Source organism: Antechinus flavipes, chromosome 4 (assembly GCF_016432865.1).
Source record: "Antechinus flavipes isolate AdamAnt ecotype Samford, QLD, Australia chromosome 4, AdamAnt_v2, whole genome shotgun sequence".
Taxonomy (NCBI): domain Eukaryota; kingdom Metazoa; phylum Chordata; class Mammalia; order Dasyuromorphia; family Dasyuridae; genus Antechinus; species Antechinus flavipes.
In genome coordinates, this window is record NC_067401.1 from 105474549 (window position 1) to 105497742 (window position 23194).

The window sequence follows — 23194 nt, forward strand, 5'->3', positions numbered from 1 at the left end:
GAAGCAATATCAATACTAAACATATATGTAGCAAGTGATATAGCATCTGCCATAGAATTCTTATTCTCCTTTGGAGTTTTTCCTATATTATCACACCTATCTTGTGCAATTTCCTTGCCCTCTGGTAATGTTTATTTTTAGTTCATCAGAAAAAGTGGTATTCCACTTGTCATACAGAAACACTGCCAACTTAACATTTTAATAACTAACCATTAAACTTTCTTTTAATTTTGAAGATTCTGCTATTCAAAGAAGGAATGGGATAAGGCAGTTAGTCAATAGACATCCATTAAACACTTTTTTTGTATCAGATATTGCGCGAAGAGCTGAAAATACAAATGTGAAAAAGACAGACAGTCCTTGCCCTCAAAGAGCTTATAATCTAATGAGGAAAGATAACAACAGGAAATTGAAAAGGGGTTGAGGGAAGGCTTTTGGTGGTACAGGGTAAGATGGAGTCTAGTCCAAGGAGTACAAGTTGGTAGTAAGGAATTTGGGTGGGGTGCAAAGTGGGAAAATTGGCTGGCTTCCTTTAGGAAAGTATTTTCTCAATGTCCCCCTAGACATCATCAGATTGGTCCTCTGAAGAAGCAATAGAAGAATTCAAGAAAGAACCCAAAAGGTGTCAGGGAGAAGAGATCCAGACTACAACACTCTAGAAATTATTAACTAAACATTTAAGATTTAAGAAGGAACTTGAGCAAAGAATACGGGCAAAAATGGGAGATGCCTCCAAGTAATAAGAAAACCTACCATCCTCGGTAAATGGGAAAAGTCTGTGATATAGAACCTCATTGTACCCCAAAGAAAAGTCTGGCAAATACTTCCTATTTTCTCCACTTCCCACCAACTATAACTGTTATGGGAAGGAGATAATTAATAACTGAGGTAATTAACAAGGAAAGGAAAAATGAGTCTCCAGAATATGTGAGCAAATGGAGAATATCCCAAAGATTTTTCTTAAAAATCGACTTTTCTGAATTCCTTGGGAATCCCATTCTCTCAGCTCTAACCCAGTTCTCTAGGGCAAGTAGGTACGTTCCTATGGTAAAAGGATTAGACTTTTTCGGCTTGGTTGCAAAGAATGTGGTTGGAACCAGTGAGTGAAAGTTAGAGTGAGAGAGAGTTAGTAAGTGGATTCAAACTGGATAATTAGAAAAAATATGCCAGTTGTTTAAAAACAGAATAGGCGACTTTTAAAGCTGATGAGTTCTCTGTCAGAGATGTTTAAGCAGAGAATTGGTGACCCACCATTTCTTTGGATATTGTGGAGTACACATATGCTTCAGACAGGAATTGCACAAGGTAGCTCCTGAGGTCACCACATCTTTGACTCAGTGGTGACACAGAGGATGCCTGAGATCAGGAAGCAAGATTGTACAGTTTGTCAGAGTTTTTCCTGATTGAGTATCAAGGGATTCAACACACGGAACTCCAGTACATCTCAACATTTCCTAAGACAGAAGCTTCTGGAGGCTTCATTGTCTAGAGAAGGCAAAGTGTGTTTTTATTTTGGAGATATAGCAGACATCAGGAGATCTGAACTCCTATTCTGACTCCTTACTAGTTGTATGACTTTAGGCAAATAACCTCACATCTCTCACTCATAGTTTCCTCATCCTGAAAATGGGGTAATTGCATCATCTTCCTCATAGGATTATTATGAGGAAACTCATTGACTTGGGAATTCCCTCCCATGATTCAGTTTGAAATCACTCCAGGTTTGCCCATTCTCTCTGTGATTCTCATCCATGACTTACAAAAAATTCCTCATGGAGCTTCATCCAACATCCCAGAAGTTTTTCTCTCACAATATTGAGAAGGAAGGAAGAAGGAAAAGAGAGAAGAAAGAAGGAAGAAAGAAAGAACATTTATTAAGTGTGAAAATGGCATGGATTCTTCCTTTGTCCATATAATTTCCCATATTTGCCCAAACCCCAAAGGTGACATTTACTTCAAAATATTTCCTCCATTATCTGGATGCCTCCTTTAGGTTGGTTCCTTTATTTTGTGCTAAAATTCAAATACTTCTGGAACTAATAATTAGCAATTAATTATTAGTTAAGGAGTTGATCAAGATCTTTTCAAAGTGTCCCATAAAATGGCTAAGGCATTGTAATGCAGAATCACACACACACACACACACACACACACACACACACACACACACACACGAAGGTGATGGGTAGGGGAAAGATAGGCTGGTTGGGGTGTTGGTATGCGGGCTTTGAACAACTTCCCTGCTGAAAGGAATGGGAAAAGAGGAAATGGGAGGGCTTTATCTCTCCAAGGCCAACTCCACTATATACACAAGTGAATCTATTCTATCCCATCTTCTCCAGCAGATTGTCCCCACTATTATGTACAGTCTTACTTACTTTTAATCTCACCACATCTTCTGGCTGTTTTTCTACTACTTTCCCTCAGCCTTAAAAAAATCCCTTACTTGACCCATCTATCATCACTAACTATTTATATTCTACATTTGTCTTCCCCTTTGAAACTTTAGGTCATCCATAATCAATGCCTTTATTTCCTTTTCTTCTACTTGCTTATTTCTTCATTCTGATTTTATGTCTCATCATTCAGTGAAAACTGCTTTCTCCTAAGTCACCACTGATCTCCTAATTACTAAATCCAATAGTCTTTTCTCAGACCTCAACCTGCACCTTTGACATTTCTTTCTCTCTAGGTTTTCAAGATGCACTTCTCTCCTGGTCTCCCTTCTCCCTTTCTGACCATTCCTTCTTAGTCTTCTTTGACAGATCTTCAAGATTGTCTCTACAAATCATAGGCGTCCTCCAAAACGCTGTTCTGGGCCTTTTTGTCTTCTCTCTCAATTTTATTTTACTTGGCAATATTATCAATTATTACTTGTCATCTCTATGCAAATGATTCTTAGATCCATTTACTCTGCTCTAATCTCCTTCTTGTCCTTATTCTTGAATTTCCAACTACTTAGTGGATGTCTCCAACTAGTGGTCAAAATAGAACACATTATTTTCCCCTCAATAGTCCCCTCTCTTTATTGTTGCGAGCACCATCATCTTTCTAGTCACCCAAACTCACAATTCAGTCAGTCTCAACTCTTCACTATCTCACCTTCTGATAACTAATCTGTTGCTAAGTCCTATTCATTCTACCTTTAAAACATATCTCATCTCTCCAACATTGACATCATTCTAGTGCAGACCTTATATAAATTCAAGCTGTTATCAAAGTGTTAAGATACGTGTATTTTTTTTTTTTCTGGATGTGGGGAAGTAAATTAAATATTTGGAATCCACACTTCTTTTCCTGATGGTTGATCCACAAAGGACATCTTGAATATCTCTCTAAGTAGGTGTCAGGCTCAGTGGATATAGTTGGCAACATTTATTGATTATTCTGTTTGCCTCCCATTGAAACAAATGATTTCCAGGGTAGAGTAGATTTGGAATCTTTACAAATTGTTAAGTCATTAGAGTTGATAGAGACAATATCTAATTTAGCAAGGTTCAGTATCACTGATCTGATCTTACAAGGAGATGTTTTGGGCCAGAACCTGAAACAAGGTACTAAGTAGAACTGATAGACAATAATACTTGTGTTCACATCTTTAGAGAGCTCATATAAGCAAGAAGTATTTAAGTACTCATTGGAATTCACAAGTATGGGAGATTCACAAAGTTAACTGTGTAACTTTGTAAATTCACACCTTCCTTGAAGCTCTTAGGGCTGGAGAGCACTCTGGGAAGAAACCCATAATCCCTCTCTCTCGCATCCCACAATCCCTCTCTCTCGAAAAAGCATAAGTAGAGCTTCAGTGAGCCCAGTCAGGGGAGTTCAGCTGAATTAGATTGGAGAGGAGCCAGACACAGAGCACTCTGGGAGAGCCAGAAGCCCTCTCTCGGAGGCAAGAAAGATTCATTACAACTTTTACCTTGATGCTGGCTGGAGGCAGAGGCAGAAGCAAAGGACAAAACTTCACGAGTTCTTAGAACCAAGGAGAGAGAGAGGCCTCTAAGAAAAACTAACCGGGCTATATTGAAGGACACAATAAAAGATGTGAACTTTCAGCACCTGGTTGCATTTTGGAGTGATATTATTCAACTGCAACTAAGGCTGCCTCAGAAAACCTCCCCGAGAAACCTGCTTTCTTCCAGAGAGAACCATCTTATTATTATATATTTTAAAGAAGAAAAAGAACACCACAGAATAGGGAATCATGGGATCATAGAATATTAATCTGGATGGCAGTTTTAGAACTCCTTTAGTCCAACCCCTCATTTTATAGATGAGAAAACTGAGACCCATAGAGGTTATGACTTACCCAACATCACACAAACTATCCCTTTTTTAAACCTATTTTCCCTCTCTCATCTTTTTGGGAGAGGGGAAAATTAGGAAGATCAGGAAACATTAAGTATTCCAAAAGAAATCCAAGTTAGGGCTAAAAGTAGGAGGCAAGAAAGAGGACCACAGTTCCTTTTTTTTTTTTTTTAAATTCAAATGCACATTGGCTCCATAGCCAGACTCTGTCTAATGTTTTCCAGTGCTTTGGAATCCTGTTCATATCAATCATCATGCATTTATTAAGCACCCACTGTTTGCCAAGCACTGTAGCAAAACTTTGGATAGTTGGTATCAGTTTTGGTGGTGCCCAAGTGGTCAGTGCCATAATGAACAGCAACCATAGAGGTAATGTTCCAGACCAATATATATCTACAGGGTCCTTGGTCCCTATGGTCAGACATTCTCCAATTATTTCCACAAAACTTTCCGATCCTTCTAGGAAACTCCCTCTGAACTTTCTCCTCACAATTCTAGGGAGATGCTGTGCCACTTAGAAAGATGAGCAATCCCTTCTTCCCTTGAGAATTTACTCCATTGGCCTATGGAGGAGGAAGGAGTCCAGAGGTTCTTAGTATGAGTTGTCTACAACCAATATCCCAGGGAATGAAAGAACTTCTTCAGACTGGTGAAGATCTTGGGGGTAATTTAAAAGTTCCAGGCCATTCCCTAAGTCACCATGGGCTTGAATAATCCAAGGACAATCCCAGCAGCCCTGGCTTATGGTGTTCCAAGCATTCTTGGCAGTCAAACTATACCAGCGGTGTCTCTGTTTCTGTAGTCCTACTATTCAGAGAGTTGTTTCTCCTCTTTTTCCCTGACAAGGAGTAAAAGACAAAACAAAGAATTCAGTAAAATTCATTTCAAAACATTTGTTAAATGCCCACTATGTGCCAAGTATCATGCTAGGTGCTGGAGATTTAAAAACAAAAATGAATGTATCCTTTGTCCTTAAAGTGCTTCAATGACTCAGGAAGAAAAATAAGGCTGATGACTTTGTGCAGCTCTGCCTCACTTGAATCTAATTCACATACAAGTCAAGATATCACTTTGTGATATCATTGGTTGTCTTCAAAAAGAAAGGACAACAAAAAAGAGTTGTATTGTACAAAGTATATAAACCTCTGTAAATCTCAGCCTCACTATGCTGGGAAGAACTGCTATGTGTTATTTAGCTCTGGGCAGCCTTTCCCTAAATCATTATAGGGGACTATCTCTTCCAACCTCTGAGAGGATTTCATAAGCTTTCCTGATCCATCCCCTGCTGTTAACATTAAGGAATGACAAATTAATCTCTATATCTAACTTCAGTCTTTCCTGATACAATTTTATTCATATAAGGCACATGAAGGCTGAAATTACAATTGAGGTCATTTTATAATTGGAGGCTCTTAACTCTTTTGATGTCATGAATCCCTTTGGCAGTCTATTGATTCTCTTGTCAATTTCTTTCTCAAAATAGTGTTTTAAAATGCATAAAATACATAGGATTATAAAGAAAACCAATTATATTAAAATACACTTATCAAAAACATAAAAAGCCAACAAGTTTATCATCCCCAGGTTAAGAATCCTTAAGAACCTTAGTCTTCATTTTACAGATAAATAAATGGAGACCCAGTGATGATTTGTTCAATTAATGGGAGAGCTTGGATTAGAACCTGCTTTCCCAACAACCAACCCAATGATCTTTAAATGACATTATATCAATGTCACTCTAGGAGAAACTTAGTTTCTGCAGCCTTCACTATATGCTGATATGCTTTTCCCTGAAGTTCATAATCTATATTTGATGGTGATATAAATGGATTTGAAATGACCGCATCAGCCTTGCAAAGGATTTTCTAAGTTAGTTAAACCCCTGTGCAGTGTTAGCAGAGGCGTAAAATATATCATCAAGGACATACATGACCAAAAAAGGAAGTAGGCAGTCCATGAAATTCAAGCGTGAGAGACAACTGATGGATGGACACTCTGAATGCTGCAATGGTGTCCATGATTTACAACAAGAACCAGAGGAAGGTCTGCACTAGGTTGTTTCTCAATTCAGTTCAATTCCTCAAAGGAGAGATAAGAGAAAGGAAAAGGGAAGAATTGCAAAGGATGAGGAAGCATGAATGGGCAGTGTGGTTCAGGACAGAGTGTGCCATTTGGGGGTTTCAATCCTGGCTCTAATATTTAACTACTTGTCTGACCTTGAGCAAGGTCTAATTTCATGTTCCAGTGTCTCAATTTCCTCATTTGTAAAATAAGAGAGTTGAGCTAGATGATTTCTAAAGTCTGTATCAGGTTTTATGATCTATAATTTTGTTATTCTGTGCCAGGATGACCCTTCCTTCTAGTCCTGCTTTCCCCCATCCCCCCAAGTTGAGAAGGTTATTTAGCACAACACATACTAGAGTTTTTTACAGACAAGAATGCAAGTGGTTTGATTTCCAAGTCTTATCTCCTTCCCACCTCTGGGTGCCCTCTTGCAGCAACTTCAAGGGATCTTACCTGAGCAGAGGGCACAGTGCCATATGGAGAGGATTCCAGCCAGCAGCAAGAACAAGGAGATGGACACTGCCAATAGCAGGATGTCTTTGTAGGATTTATCCCCTGGTCCTAGGCAAAGGACGTTCAGGGTCAGAATTAGAGGTAGTCGCTGAGTACTTGAAGCAGCTGACCCTTTGGTGGGGCCAAAGAAACCACTCTTCTTTCCCTCAACTTCTCTTACCCCTCCTATCTCTTTTCTATGTCTTTTCCCTTTTTTTAGGAGCCCAGGAATCATTCCTGATGATGGAGATGAAAGAAGGGTCTCTGTTTAAAAGGATCTAAGTAGTGTTACCAAGAACTCATGTAGAGGTACCTGCGTATTTTGGGGTTTGGAGAGCACCTTCTTCACAATATCCCTTTGGGTTTTGTTCCCATTTTGCAGATGAGGAAACTGAGATCTATTTAGCAAGATTTTGTAAATGGCTCCACTCCCAACAAAACAAGACTTATACTCAATTTTTTTGACTCTCAGGTCAGTGAGTGCTCTTTGCATTATGTCATGTCAACCCTTTAAAGCATGCACATGCATTCTGCACTTTTAGCACCTGTCCACATATGAGGTTCACACTCTCATAAACATGAGAGAAAAGAACTAATTTGATCTAGTGGAGGGAGTCTGGGAAGCCTGTTTTTAGGGATCAGGCAAAGGTTCTTTCTGGGGCCTGAAGAGTGAGGGACCATACTCTAGAGCAGAGTAAACATAAACACTCCTAGAGACTTTAAAGCTATATAACATCCCCTAATGCTCAACTCTTAACATTTGTTTGCTATAGGGCTCAGGGAGAAGGAACCTTGAATTTTCAGTCAAATCCTGGGGTTACCTTGTCACTACCTTTTTAAATTTTTAAATTTTTCTCTGCCCCGACAATTTCTTCCATTTATAAACCAGAATGTTTAGAGAGAAGCTCTCCCTCATTGTGAAGATGAGGCAAAAACTCTCAAGCACTATAGAAATATGAACTATTATTATGCCTAAGGGACCTTATTAAACCAGGGTCAATTATACTATGGGGGAAAAGCTTCCCTCCCTTCCCCACCCCAATGTTTTATCCAGGTGAAGCCAAATTAAAAAGATCATTAAAAACAGGATTATAAGGTCAAAGAAGTTATAAAAGGGAAACCAGGTAGGGTGGATGTAAGAGAAGAAGGGGCAGTTTCATCTCTTGGTGAAACTATATGTGGATCACTATACTTGTGGAAATCTTTTTACAAAACTGTGGATTTGTTTATTTGTTTGTTTTAGCTTCAGGGAGCTGTCCACTTTCTTCTTTCTTCCTCTGCCCTCTCCCAAGTCATTGATTATTAGAATAAGTGGCGTTTCCACAGGTTGGGGCCCAAAGGATTGATCTGACCATGAAGCATACCAGTATTCTGGAGGCAACTTTCCCAGGGGATGACGGCCACCGAATCCCAGCTGACAGGGTTGGACACAATGCAAGAGTAGATGGTATCTTCATCCCCTGGCCCTAAAGAGATCCTCAGCACCTGACTATCCATGAAGAGACGCTGCTGGGGATCCCAAAGCTCAGCTGAGCCTTCTCGCTGCCAGCTGTAGGTCACTGCACTGCTATTAGGAACCATACAGGACAGGAAGACTTGGCAGGTCCTGAGTGGTTGCGTGCCACCTGCTACAGCAATGAAAACTTGCACTGTGGGTCTGGAAACTGCTTCTGGGAAAAGAACATACAACATGGAGCTAATGTTACACAGGTTATTAATTATACTGGACACAGCCATGTAGAGTGGATTGTGTGACTTTGATTCTGCTTCTCCTTTGCCTACTTAAACATTACTGAACCATACTTGAGGTACAAGGAAGGAAGGAAAAGGGAAAAAACATTTATTAAACACCTACTATGTGCCAATCAGGAAGACTGGGTTTCAAGCCTTCCCTCTTACTCACACTGGGGCTCTGTGACCCCAGCAAGTGATTGAATCCTTTGGTGCTCTAGGCTAGGGGTACTCAAAGTGTTCCACAGAAACCCTTTCAGAGGCTCTACAAATTCAAAATTAGTTTTTTATTTATAATGTGGTAAATCTCTATAAATATAATCCACATAAACAAAAATTCTGTGAATAGATCCTCAATAATTTTTAATAGTATAAAGATATTGAGAACAAAAATTTGAGAGCCACTGGTCTAGATAAGTCTGTGTAGCTAAGTTGGTGCTGTCTTGCATAGGGGAGAGGGAATATCTTCATCCTACATCCCTGAAATCATGTATCTATCCTATCCATGCCCCATTCAAACTTACCTTTATATAACTTTTAAGCCCTTCAAAGTCTACCCTGTGAATATGCAATGAAACAGATTTGGAGGTAGAAGAAGCCTTGGAAAGGGGAGGTGATCCAGATCAATATTCTCTCCAATTTTATAGAAAAAGGAAATTGAAGTCTTGGAAAGTTAACTGTCTTATTTAAGATCCCAAGCTGACTTTGGAGCCAGACCCTTTTCACTTTACTCTGCTGCCTTCCATGATTCAAATATTATTACCTACTGCCATTTCTGACACTTTACTACTTGTATCAAGGACCTCTGGGAAGTTCAGTGAACAATGTAGAGCCTGGAATCAGGAAGACCTTAGTTCAGATGCTTTACTAATTGTGTGACCTGAACAAATCACTTTATCCTATTTTGCCTCAGTTTCCCCATCTGCAAAAGCTGGAGAAGGAAATGGCAAAACACTCCAGTATTTTTGCCATGTAAACCCCAAATGCAGTTTTCAGATACACCTGAAAAAGACTAGACAACAATATCTGTATCAATGTGGATAGGTCACTTATTCTCTTTAGGCTCAGTTTTCTCACACAGAAGATACTATGGATTCTGATGTCCCTTCTGGCTCAAATCTATGACCTTATGATCTCCATTCAGGTAAGTAGGGGAATTAAATGACTTGTCTACAAATCACATTCTGACTTAATTGTCTAGCATTTAATGGTTATGTGACCCTGTCAATTAATAATTATTTTTTAAGCAACTACTATGTGTTAGGCATTGTCCAACTCATTTCCCTTTTCTTAACCTCATTTTCCTCTTCTGTAAAATGGAGATAACTCTATCTATATAAAAACTATGTCAATGTGAACTGATAAAAAGACAGTGTGTATAGATCCTTCCTGAAGATTTATGGGAAAAGGTAAGCAAGAACCTTCACTGGAGTGATAGAGCTCCACTCTGACCACCGTCCACTGTCCACTGGATTTGAAGTCAGAAAGATTTGAGGTCAAGAACTGCCCTCAGACACTTATTAGCTGAGTGATCCTGGCACTTGATCTCTCTATGAACTAATTTCTTCATCTATAATATAAGGAGTTTGCTTCAAATATTCCTGCTAGCTTTCAATCTAAGATCCTTTGAAGATATCAAAGAGAGAGAACAAACTGCTTTTAAATACTTCAAGGACTTGAGATGCCCTCTGAAATTTAAACAATTAAGAAGCTAATTATAAATCATTGTTATCTAATCTCTAAGCAGATCCCTTAGGGATTCCACTGGGCAGCCTTGCCAGCCGTGTTCTAGCCTCGGTGTATTTGAAAATAATGAAACAGCTATTTATTTGAACGCATCATTCAGAGATTTCTTGTGACCAGTTTTCAGCCTTGTCCCACCTGTCTTCACCCTCCAACCCCAGAGGGAATCACCATTGTGGACTGTGGATTATTTGTGTCTTCTCACTCACTCCTCCTTCCAAGATAATTAAGATCTGACTTTGTATATTGAAGGAAACAGAAGTCATCAATTCTTCATTCCTAGCATTTGTGCCTCTCAGGCAAGGTTTGAAAATTTTGCCTCCTGTCAGATACGATCCATCAAAACTTTTGACTTCCATGTGGACTTAGCATAAAATAAATACCAATGAACCACAAGGGATAGAATTTTCTAGGAATATGAACATTATGATTTATAAATTTTTTTAAAAGTGCCTACCAACTGATGATGAAAGATGCTCTGTACCCCTTGATAGAAGAGTTATGGCCTGAAGAGGTAGAATGAAATAAACATTCTCACCCATGGCTACCATATGGATTTGTTTTGTTTGATGATGCTTATTTGTTACAAAAAAGTTTCTCTTCACATGCTCTTCGCACCTAACTCCACATAGTAATTAATAAATGCCTCTTGACTGACTCTGTTTGCTGCACCTAACTATCTGTCTACATTACTTATTCTTAGTCCCTGTTCTCTAGCCTAGGTGAGACTTTGAAAGTTCTAGGCTCATTCTGGCCCCCTCTTCAACTCAAGTAGGAGTCCCTAAGAAGCTACAGGATGTGGTGGGAGGAGGTAGAAGGGGGGGCATGAAGAATGGAAGAGATTAGAGAGGAAGGACTTTTTGAGAAAACTAGAATCTCTTCTGAATTTCTGAAGGGCAGTAGTACATGTGACAGTGAACAAACTATTTAGAATTGGAACTTAGATATTTCTATCTCTTCTGCTCTAGAATAATAATAATATTAATAAAATAGTTCTAATTAGTAATAAATTAATTATAGTTAGTAATAAATTTTATATAGTGCTTTAAGGTTTATTATTAATAAAATTAAGTTTAATTTAAAATTCAGACTTAAGTAATAAACATTTGGATTATTATTATTTATTATTATTTTCTTAGCATATTTATTATTAATCTATCAGCATTCCCAATGCTTAGCATTGGAGTCTGGCATACAGTAGGAATTTAATAAGCGTGTAGTGCCTAACCATAAAGCATTTTACATCTCATTGAACCTCAGAACAACTCTCTGAAATATTAGCCCCAGGAAGGGGGTGATGGAGGCTGCCAGTGACGAAGGCGGGCTCCACTTACCATACACAGTGAGTTGCAGGGTGTGGCTTTCAGTCTGGCCCTTGGTGTCCACCAGCAGAAGTGAGAAGTTGCCGCTGTCCCCTTGTTCCAGTGGCTGGATCTGCAGGCTGAGGTTGCTATGCAGCTGGATCCTGCCCAGGAATCGTGAGTCATATAGGATCTCTGGTTCCCCACGGAAGAATGTGGCCATAAGCTTTTCTGAGGGCCACAGGGACCTCCAGATGGCATCACGTACTCGGAAACCAGGGGATACTTCTGCTTTCAGCAACACAGAGCCCCCCACGAGCCCCTGAACTTGGGCCCAGACAGCTGGGAGCAACACTGGAGTGAATAACAGTATCATCAGATTAGGAGGATCTCTCTTCCTTCCTCAGGATCATAGAACATTAGAGCGCAAGGAATCTTGGAAATCAACACTTAGACTTTCCCTTCCTCCATTTAACAAGTAAGAAAGCTATGGGCCAGAAATATTGTAATTTGTCCAAAGTCACATAGCATACAGGTGTCAGAGCAAGGAGTTAATCCAGTGCTTCTGATTCCACATACAGTGCTTTTTATTTTTTGATATAGCACAAGTGGCTTTATTTTAGGCCAGAATGAAATATGGCCTTGACTTAACAGAACATAGATAGATGATAGATAATGCTTATGTAGTATATTAAGAGTTGCAAAAAAAAAGTGCTTTGTAAATATTGTCTTAATTCAACCTCATAACAACCTTTGGATGCAGGTGCTATTATTATTCCCATTTTACAGATGAGGAAACTGAAGCACACAGAGGTTAAGTGAATTGCTCAGGCCTTCCTGACTTCAGGTCCTTACTCCATCCATTGGGGAACATAATCCACAATGAGGTACATAATAGATGATGATGATGATGACAATAATGACAATGAATTACCAGCATTTATGTAGTACTTTAAGGTTTGTTTCAAAGCACTTTATATGTGCTACCTCAGGTATATTGATAATTTGATATTTGATCATATTAATAAATGATCATTGCACTTACTTCAAAGGGTTGATCTAAGGATTAGAACAACTTTTTGAAATAAGTGCAATTATCATGTCTACTTTACCCATGAGGAAACTGAGAGTGTGAAAGACTAAGGTCACAAAGCAAATAAGAATTCCAACTCACATCTTCCTGATCTAAATGCAACACTGTGCAACTTATCTGAATAATAGAATATAATCTGTCCCCTGCAAGCAAAACAAATTTGCAGCTTTCTTATTCCAAAGAACATCTCTCTTTACCTTATAAGAGAGCCTACAGATTACAGCAGTTAATATTGACAAGAAGGGAAGAGCCTTCTATTAATGAATAAATTTCTTTTATTGAGCACTAACTGTGCACCTAAGACTATGCTAAATTGCTTGGGATTTAAATAGAAAAAAATGAGGCAGTCCCTAATGTCAGCAATATTTGCAAGGAGTATTGACAACAAAGAATAGTGGGAACAAGATTTGCTCCGAATGACATGGATACCAGCCTTTTTCTGTAGTTTTTATACCCCTGCCCCCATCTTCACAAAGCCTGAGCTCTCTCACCTCTGTTACTCATTTGAATTTTCAATTAGGCTCACAATGGAGAGGTCTGCCTAATTCAAGAATTTTTTTCTTCACTTTCTCCAGACCCATGATGGCCAGTGACCACCCATCTGGCTCAAAGTTAAAAAATTATGGGATTCCCTATACTTAGGAGAACAGGCTGCTAGGCTATGTCTGAGATCTCAGACTGCTCAGTTTAATTGAACAGACATTAAGAGGCCTACTAAATGGCAAAGGCAGATAGATATAACACGTACTCTGCTCTTAAGAAATCTGTTACTTGTTGGGGGGTAGGTGGTAGCAGAAGGTAAGAAGGAAATAGTACAATGACAAGTTTGGGATTTTGGGTAACTTCCCATTCCAAGCTTCAGTTTCCTTATCTATAAAATGAGAGTTAGATTAGATGATTCCTAAGGTATCCTCTGGCTTTAAATTTCTATAATCCTCCAAGGGAGAAAGGAGACAGTGAATAAGACCCCAAAATGCTGAACTGGCTGGATTTGAAGGAAAGTTAGATGATTATCAACTGGAATAGAAGGCAGAAGTTATCTAGCCTGAATCCCTCAGGTAAGGAACCAACAGACCCAGGATTTGAATCCAGATGCTCAGATGTAAATCCATCCTTCTATGAACTATGTAAGCCATATTACTTCTTGGTTGTGCATCTGTGTGTGTCTGGGAGTCTGAGTATGGGAATCTGAGTGGATGAGTAAATGTGTGCAGGAGTATGAGTGTGAGTGCATATATACGTGTATGTCTGAGTATGTTAGAGTCTCAGTGAGTAAATGTGTGTGAGTGTGAGTGTACAAATATGTGAGTGAGTATGTATGTGTAAGTGTGAGTAGGAGAGATTTAGTGTATGAGTAAATGTCTGAGTGTAGGATTATATGTGTCTATGAATGTATGAGTATCTGAGTAAATATGTGTAAATGTGAGTATCTGAGTAAATGTATGTGAGTGTGATTGTATGAATATACATATATATCTGAATATCTGAGTGTGTATTGCTGTATCAAAGTATGAGCGTGTGTGTGTGTGTGTGTGTGTGTGTGTGTGTGTGAGTGAATGTATATGTGACTTTGAGTCTGTGTCTTTGAGGCACATCTAAGTGATATAACAGAAAAAGCCCTAAACTGATAGTTAGGAAGACCTGAGTTCAAATTTAGACTCTGACACTTGCTAATTATATTGCCCTGATCAAATAATTTAACCTGTTTGCCTCAGTTTCCAATTTCCTCATCTGTACTTCTCAAGGTAGTTGTGAAAGTCAAATCAGATAATAGATATAAATCACCTTACAAACTTTAAAGTACTATATAAATGGCTTTTATTATTATTATTAATCTCTGGCCACCATGTCTGGTGATAACTTTATTTTCTGAGCCTTCTATTGCAGTCCTGTTGAGCTCAAACAATGTTTAAAGAGCAAAACAGGGGTATGCTGTAGGCTTAAGCTATTAAATTTAATCTGCTTTATGAACACTTTTAAAAGTCTAAACAATCATCAAAACAAGCCCTGATTTGTAGTGTTTTCCAATTTTTGAGGTGTAAAAGCTCACACTGAAAATTTATCAGTCTCTCGGCTAGCTGTTTAGAGCAGGTTCCAGCACACCCCTGACATCATTGGAAGTTAAAAGGAGAGAAGTTAGAGCCCCAAACCAGAAATTTGAAAGATTGGAAGAGAGAACAAAAAAGGAAATTGTTTCTTCCTTTAAGTCTTACAAGTGGGCGACCCTTCCTGGCTGAGGGGCTAGTCCTTTTAGGTACATATCCTAATTCTTGTCTCAGGAAGCAAATAGTCAATCAGGAGGTTCTAGAGGCATGTATGTCACAAGAAGGGACCAGAACATATGTTCAGTCCCTTTGTATTTCCCCTTATCCAATGCCTCCAAACTTCATGGGCTCTAACAGGCCAACCAAGAACCTCTGGCCAAGCACAAGAGACTAGTGATATATCTATCCCCATACTCCACTGGCATACCTGTTATACCCGTAAGATGAGATCACTGAACAAAACATCTTTTCCAGCTCTAAATCCTGTGATAAAGGCTTAAGATGTGTTTCTCCCAGAAATCATTTGCATTTTTGAAAAGAAGTTTCTGTTTTAAGAACAGAAATGTCTTAACTTTTCTTCAGGGAGTAAATAAAAGCTTGGCAAGCTATCCCTGAAAATTTGCCAACCTCTAATCAAAACTCTTCTGGAACCCTGCTATATTTTCCAGTCAGTGCTACAGCTCAGGATAACAAGTATTGTAAAATATTCTAAGTTCTAAGGGCATACTAGGATCATCTGGGGATCATAGGCTTTAGATTTGGAAGGAGATTTATGAGTACTCAAACTAATTCATTTTATAAATAAGGAAACCATGGCCTAGAATAGGCCAGGATCATGGCATTTTATTATTCTTCCTAAAAGTCCCTCCTGTTACAACTATGAGATGATAGATGCCAGTTCCAATGATCTTGGAGAGCCATCTACACCCAGAGAGAGGAGTGTGGGAACTGAGTGTGGATCACAACATAGCATTTTCACTCTTTTTGTTGTGGTTTGCTTGAATTTTATTTCTTAATTTTTTCCCTTTTTAATCTGATTTTTCTTGTGCAGCAAGATACATATTTGATTTAATATATATTTTTAACATGTATAACATATATTGGATTGCTTGCTATTTAGAGGAGAGAATAGGGGGAAGGAGGGGAAAATCTGAAACACAAGGCTATCCAAGGGTCAATCTTGAAATTATCGATCCTTTATTGTTGATTATTGCTGAAAAATTACCCATGCATCTGTTTTGAAAATAAAAATCTTTAAAAGTAAAGAGATTTTAAGGTTGCTTATTAATTATAGGAGGTAGTGGGCACATCTGTATTCACCTTTAGCAGTCAGTCATCTCTTTTTAGTTCTTATATTTCCACAGTAAGGAAGGCTAACCTGTTGGTTTCTGGCTAACAGTAAATGGAAGTTATGTTGTCTAAGCAAACATCAACTGTCCATGAGCTGAGGCAGGAAACTGGCCTAAATTAGCCATTTGCCATGGACAAACTACAAAATGGATGTGTCAGATATCAGTAAATGAGAATTGATTAGAATCATCAATTCTATCATCTCCTGATTCTCAAATTCTGACTCTCACTATGGGTTCCTGATTGGAGCAATAATGTATCCTTCCCTCCTTCATGTTCCCAAGCTTAAAAACTCAGTCTATCTTGTTTTTTTTTCCTTCAGAAAAGCCTAAATGAATGCTCAAAAGTAGATTTTTTTTTTTTAAAAAGATTATATTTGGTGCATTAGAAAGAATGATGGATTTGGAATAGTTCAGAGTCTAGTTCTTAAATTAATTATCTGTATGTCCTTAGCTAAGTCACTTACTTTTTCCAGGCTTCTCTTTCCTCACCTATAACATACTACAAGTATACTCAGATTAGATGGACCAGATGGTCTCCATGGTTCCAATTGTCTCTAAATCTATGATCCTATTATACTATGAAAAAGAAATTCCATCCTGGCTTTGGAGGAGAGATATATTTGTGTATATACCATATTTCTAAGAGTTACTACTTTGTCAATGTAGGCAGCTCCTTCTATCAATTAAATTTTCGACTACCCTTCTGTGAGTTGGTATATGATTTAAGAATGGCTTTGGTCAAAGTAAGTCATTACCATTGATCGAACTTAGCTAGAGTGAATTCATAGATGGCACACATACAGGCAAAAGCCAAGCACATTTCCAAAGCCTTTTCATCTATCAAAAGCTGACAAAATTTCTGTTCCATTGGCTTAGATTTTAACATAGAGAGATTACTTACCCTCATGATGAGGCACTGAAGAAGACTTATTATTATCCCAGACTTATGGGAAAGTTGAAATAAAATAAAGTTTAAAACAAAAAACTTTTGCTCAACAAAATGGTATAGCTTAAGTATGAAAAGGAAACCAATAACTTGAGAAAAATACAAATAACCACCATCACCTATCCAAAAGCTTCCCATCAAAAATAACATGAAGAACTAACAAACACAAAAAAAAGAGTCAATGACCAGATCCCCTTTGAGGAGTGTCAAAAGGGTAAATAGGCATTAGGAAATGAGTTTTCTCTACTGAATAGAATGATGATCATGAATTTGGGAAGACCTGGATTTGAATTCCGCTTCTGAAAACTACTAGTTATGTAGTTCTGGGCAAGTCATTTAATTTCTCTGAGCCTTTCCTCATCTGTTAAATGAAGGGATTGGACCTGGTAGCTTTAATGTTCCTTCCAACTCTAACCTTATCCATTGAATCTATAAATTATTGTTATTATGAATTAATCAATGATTGTTTTTCTAAGGCCTTGAGATAGTATGATGAGGACTCTGGTCTTCTAAACCTATGCCAGTGAATCACCAACTCAGTAAAATACTGTGAAAATGGAAAAGTTTGAATCTGGAGACAGGCTATTTGTCATCCAAGGACCAACCTCAATGTGTTCAGAGAGGCTCATCAATAGGAAGTTGGAGGGAGGGAGGATCAATAAAGGCATGAAGGCTGTGTTCTAATGTGTAGTGAGTCACCCACACAGAAGAAAGCACCAAGCTTTGGAAGTACTAGAAGAAGGTAATGTAATAATGATTCATATTTGTATAGTATTTTAGGGTTAACAAAACAATTTATTCTTTCCAAGTTTACCTTCACACATTATGCCATTGTTCTTTATAAAACTGTATGGTTACTGATACTATAATATCAGAATTTGACTTTCCCCTTTGAGGTTTTGCCATATCATAGTTGGGCATAAAAAATTGAATGGGTTTTTTGGGGAGTTTTGGGGAAACCATAGAGATACCCAACGACAGCAGATGACACAGGAAAAGTTTAGAAACTCAAAAACACATAAATATATGTGGATAATTAATATTGATATGTATATGATATCAACCCAGATTTTACAGTTAGAAACTATTAACACTCCATAAAGAAAAAGAAAAAAGTCAGATTTCTTTTCTAGTAGGAAAGAAGGACCAAACAATTTTACACAGATTTTCCAGCTTGAGGTGAGGGGGACACCTAGTTCTCCTAGCCTCCATGATGTAGGAGAGATAACTATATTACAAAATTAGTTTGGGCAAACTCTAGGATATTAATAATATAGAAAAGTATGTGTCAAAGAGTCTTTAAAATTGGAAAAAAAGTAAGGATTATTGAGTTCAACCCTTTTATTTAAGCATGAACAAATAGACCCAAAGAGATGATGAGACTTTTCTAAACTCACACATCAAAGATTAAATTGGAAAAAAGTTCCATCAATTAACAAAGTAAGTAGATAGCAGATAAGTCTAAATGCCATTACAGATCTGTGCCCTTGAAATCTGTTAAGAGTTTGAGTTTGATACTCAATATACAAAAAATCTGAGGATCTGAGTTTGAATCTCAGACTTTGCTAGATTCCAGCTGTGATCATGGCACATGTGATCATTTTAATACCTTGAGCTTCAGCTTCCTATAGGATCCTTTCCATATTTAAACCTATGATTCTTTGACCATCAGTTTAGAGAACTTGCAGTGTAGGAACTTCTTTCCCCTAGGCAGATTGCAATTTGGTAGCTGCCCAGCTGTCTAACTAAATATTGCTTTTAAGTAAATCACTATAACTTTGTAAAAATAATACATTTACTAAGATTTTTTTTAAAGGAGAATTTGTCAATAGTTCCTTTTTCTTTATAAAGTTGTGTAAATTCTGATCATGCTAAAGGAACTCTATAATAAACACCATGATCAAGATTTTGTCCCTTGAAGACAAAAGAGGAACTGTGGGTCACTAATCACTTGGATTGTATGAGCTTCCCAAACACTGGAGTTTTTGATTAAAAAAGCTAGTAATCCCATGTTGTCAATTCACCCTAAAGGAAACTGGCAAACTCAGGAGCCATAGGTGAAATCTTTACCCTTTCATAGAAATTTCTCTCATCCCAATAAAGCAGTTAGATGACACAGTGAACAAAGTGCTACACTTGGAATAGAAGAAAGACCTGAATTCAAACCCTCATCAGATACTTACTAATTCTGTGGGCTGGGCAAGTCACTCTGTTTGCCTCAGTTTCCTCAACTGTAATGGAGATAATAAAAGCATCTACCTCTCAGAATTTTTGTGAAGATCAAATGAGATGATCTCTGTAAGATGCACAGCATCTGGTATATAATAGATACTATGAAAGTGTTAGCTCTTATTATTACTACTAACACACATTCCCATCCTAACTTAACTCTTTCATTACGCTATGATATAGACAAAGATGTTAAATATACAGAGATGAGCAAAGAATAGCTGTTAAATGATGTTCATCGAGTTGATCATGTGGCGGCCAAGAGAAGACAAAATGGAGTATTCCACACCGGCTTTAAAAATTCACAGATAACCTTCTTTTCATAACAACCTTGTGGAACAGGTAGCACAAGTGTTACATTTGTTTTACAGAACAGGCTCAGGAGGTGAAGTTATTTATCTATAATCACATAGTTTGTGTTCCAGCTGGCATTCAAACATTGGGCTCCTACCTCCAAATGTCCTCAGAATGATAGTATTCCTCATACCACTTAGGTGTCTAAATAGATCATACATTGGACTTGGAATCAAGAAGATCTGACCCAAATTATGCTTTTGACTCTTACTAACCATGTCATCCATGACTTCTATGGTCTTCACTCTCCTCATCTGGAAAAATTATGGTGTTAGTCTTGATGGCCTATTTTTATTCAAAACACTATATTGGATCTGGGAATAAAAATAGTCCCTGACTCCGAGGAGATTGCATTCTATTATGGGGATGAAGGAAATACAATATATATAGAGATAATTAACCACAAAATATGAACAAAGTGACATAAAGATATAACAAACAGCAGTTAAGAGATATGGTGATTAGAATACTGGATCTGGATCAGAAAGTCTTAAGTTCAAATCCTGCCTTAAATACTTGCTAACGTTGTGACTGTGGACAAGTAATTTAACTTTTTTCCTCCTATGTAAAATGAGGATAATAATATTACCTACCTCTCAGGGCTGTTGTGAAAAACAAATAAGATAATAATTGCAAAGTGTTTTGTAAAACTTAAAGTGTTAGAAATGCTAGTTGTTGTTGTTGTTATTGTTATTCATAAAAGTGATGAAATCTAAGCTGTGCTTTGAAGGAATAATGAATATTGGAGACACAGAGGACCAGGAACAGAGATTACATTAAGGGCAGTTAACAACAAAATAAGATTAAAGAAGGTAGGTGGGAGCCAGACTTTGGAGGGTTTAAAATTCCAGCCAGGCTAGGGATTTTGCATTTTATTCCAGATGCAATAAGAAACCATGAATTTTTTTTTAAGTATGGAGTGACCTGGTCAAATCAATGTTTTTGGAATATCAATTTGACAGCTGTGGGCAAAGAGTACATTGAAGTAGGGAGATGCTAGAAGCAGGGAGACCAATTAGAAGGCTATTGCAATAGTCTGGGTGAGAGATAAGGGTATGAACCAGGGTAGAGGCTATGTGAGTGGAGATAAGCAGGCAGATTGTGAGAGATGTATCGAAGAAGAATGTAGAAGTCTCGGTAAATGATTGGATGTGGTGGGTAAAAGAGAGCAATAAGTCAATGATAAAACCAAGGTTATGAACAGGAGTGACTGAAAAAATATGATATTACCCTCCACAGAAAGAAAAAAAGTATGGTGGGTAGATGCATTTAGGAGAAAGTAAAATGATCCATATGAGATCTTGAGCCTGAGAGTGGGATGTCAGTGGTGTTAGAGGACCAGGAGAGGAGGGTGGCCACAGCCATAAACACAATTTTTATTTTTGTTTTTGCTTTGGAAGATAGAATTGGATTAGTAATCCCTTCCATTCTATATCTTCTTCTTATCCCAACTCAGAAATCGCTAAAATGGAAAACTATGGAAAAACCTTCCCCAATACTAGGCAATTCTACATGTAGGGCCATCTCCAGTCATCCTGATCTATATCTTGCCACTAACCCAGATGACTCTGGAAGAGAAAATGAAGCTTTTGACTTTGCATAGCCTTTCTTCACTTAAATTCAATTTACTTGGTCATCATGGATCATCTCCCTGAGGTCATGGTCCTCTTCAAAAAGGATAAACAACAACAACAGGCAAATACCCCTTTTATCCTCAGGGGAGTTTTCATCCTTCTCTCCAAACTGTTTTTAAAAATAAAATATTTTTGAGCCGTCTACGTGTCCTCACTGCTCTTACATCATCTCTGTTCAAAGGTGACCACTATATCCTTTTGACATTGACCCCAAAGAGTGCTGTTGCAGCATTAGCTCCTCCTGGTACCCTCTCCATCTTCCCCCCATATTTCTTTATTAGTGTTTTCTCTTAGTGCTACCTTGCAATTAAACCCTGAGACCATCATGGCTTTGGTAGCTCTTCCCCAAATGCCTTCAATCTCTCCTTGGCCCTTCAGATGCAAACTCAATTAATCATGGTTTGCCTAGATCTATTTGATGGGAAGTCCCATAGCTAGATAATATTCGACCTTCTGCTTAGTCCTCTTGGATCCTTCTCCCTACCCCAAACTCCTCATACCTTCCCAGAGAAGGAGACTCTGAAATGTCCACACAGCCATCTTGCTTCACAGTGGGTGAAGAAAGGACCCAAGGAATGAATGTTTGGTGTGTGTGTGTGTGTGTTTTCCCTATACAGGAAACAGTTCAATAAGAAACTAGCCAACTGGAAACTGGAACATCCTAGGCTAAGAGGATGTGGGGAAACTCACTTTGTCAAATAATGGAAAACCCCATCCCAAGAAGGAGGAATCTTGACTCAGAACGAGATGCCCTGAAAACAAAAACACCCCTAAATAAAGTAGAAGTTGGCTTAGACCAGAGTGGACTATTTTAGGAACAGATTCTTATAAATCAGTCCCTTTCATACGCTTCCATTCTGCTAATGTAATCATGACAATTTCCTGGAAATGTTATTGGGAAATAAAATCGTTCATCTCAAAGCGCTGTCTCTTTATCTTTCATGTACTGGAACAACGTTCTACAAGTAGCTATTCTGTGCTGGTCAGCGGTAATAGAGGAAATCAGACTGCAAAATAAAGGGAATAGTTAGGAAAGAATATTTCAACGAGCTTTTTCTTGAAGTTTGGCATTGTAGGGAAGGAAAGAGATGGGCTAGAAGGGCCAAAGGTGTTTTTACAGGCTGATCTGAAGGAGTTGTTGGTGGGTGGGAGATCAAAGGCTGAACGTGCAGACTGAGGGGCTGCCTGCCTGTTGGAGCAAGATTCGGGAGAGATGACCGAGCTAGTGGCAGGGAAGGGTTAAGTCTGCGGTTGGTCCTCCAAAGCTTCTAATCACTGGTACACAGCACTGCTCATTACCCAGCCACAGGGGGGAGTTCACTCAGGTAAATTAGTTGCGGAGTTCAAAGGGGCCACTCCCAGCACTCCCTAATTAAGACAGCAGCTTGCAGTCGGAGCTTCCAGCTCCCAGCTCTCTATTCCTCAGGGCTTTTGGGGGAAGCTAAATGTCTGCTACAAATGCAAGCTCAGTAGCTCCATCTGCCACCCTCAACAGACTGGCTGCAGTTAAAAATGACTTTTTTTTATTTTAGAGCAAACTGATGCACAGAGGCTGGAGGAGGGGAGACCTTTGTAAACAGAGTCCGCGGACCACCCTCCCTGGCCACATCCTTCCATTAACCCTGTTGCCTTGGTTTCTGGGATTTGGAATGGTAAAGAATTTGTGATTACCCAGTTCAATTTCCTCACTTAATAGAGAGGGAAACAGACTAAGAGGGAGGGAAACTGTCTTGCTGTAATCATTAGTCAAAGTCAAGATTCAAACCCAAGGCTTATAGTGTCAAGTAGCCTATTTACCAATACTTCAGAAACACCAATCTCTTAGACCCAGTGGTAATATTTAATAACTGCCTCTAGGACCCCTCCCCCCCCAAAAAAAACACACTAGATAATATACTA

At 38.4% G+C, this 23194-nt stretch overlaps 1 protein-coding gene across 1 annotated transcript; it reads right to left on the reverse strand.

Moving 5' to 3' along the window:
* Positions 1–2189: 2189 nt before the first annotated feature.
* SLAMF8 (SLAM family member 8) lies at positions 2190–21881 on the reverse strand. The gene is made up of 5 exons (XM_051993693.1): positions 21796–21881; positions 11676–11996; positions 8232–8537; positions 6829–6936; positions 2190–5149 (listed from the first exon to the last, which is right to left on the reverse strand). The coding sequence occupies exons 1-5, from the start codon at positions 21833–21835 to the stop codon at positions 5085–5087; spliced, it is 840 nt and encodes a 279-aa protein (XP_051849653.1). The 5' UTR covers positions 21836–21881; the 3' UTR covers positions 2190–5084.
* Positions 21882–23194: the final 1313 nt, after the last annotated feature.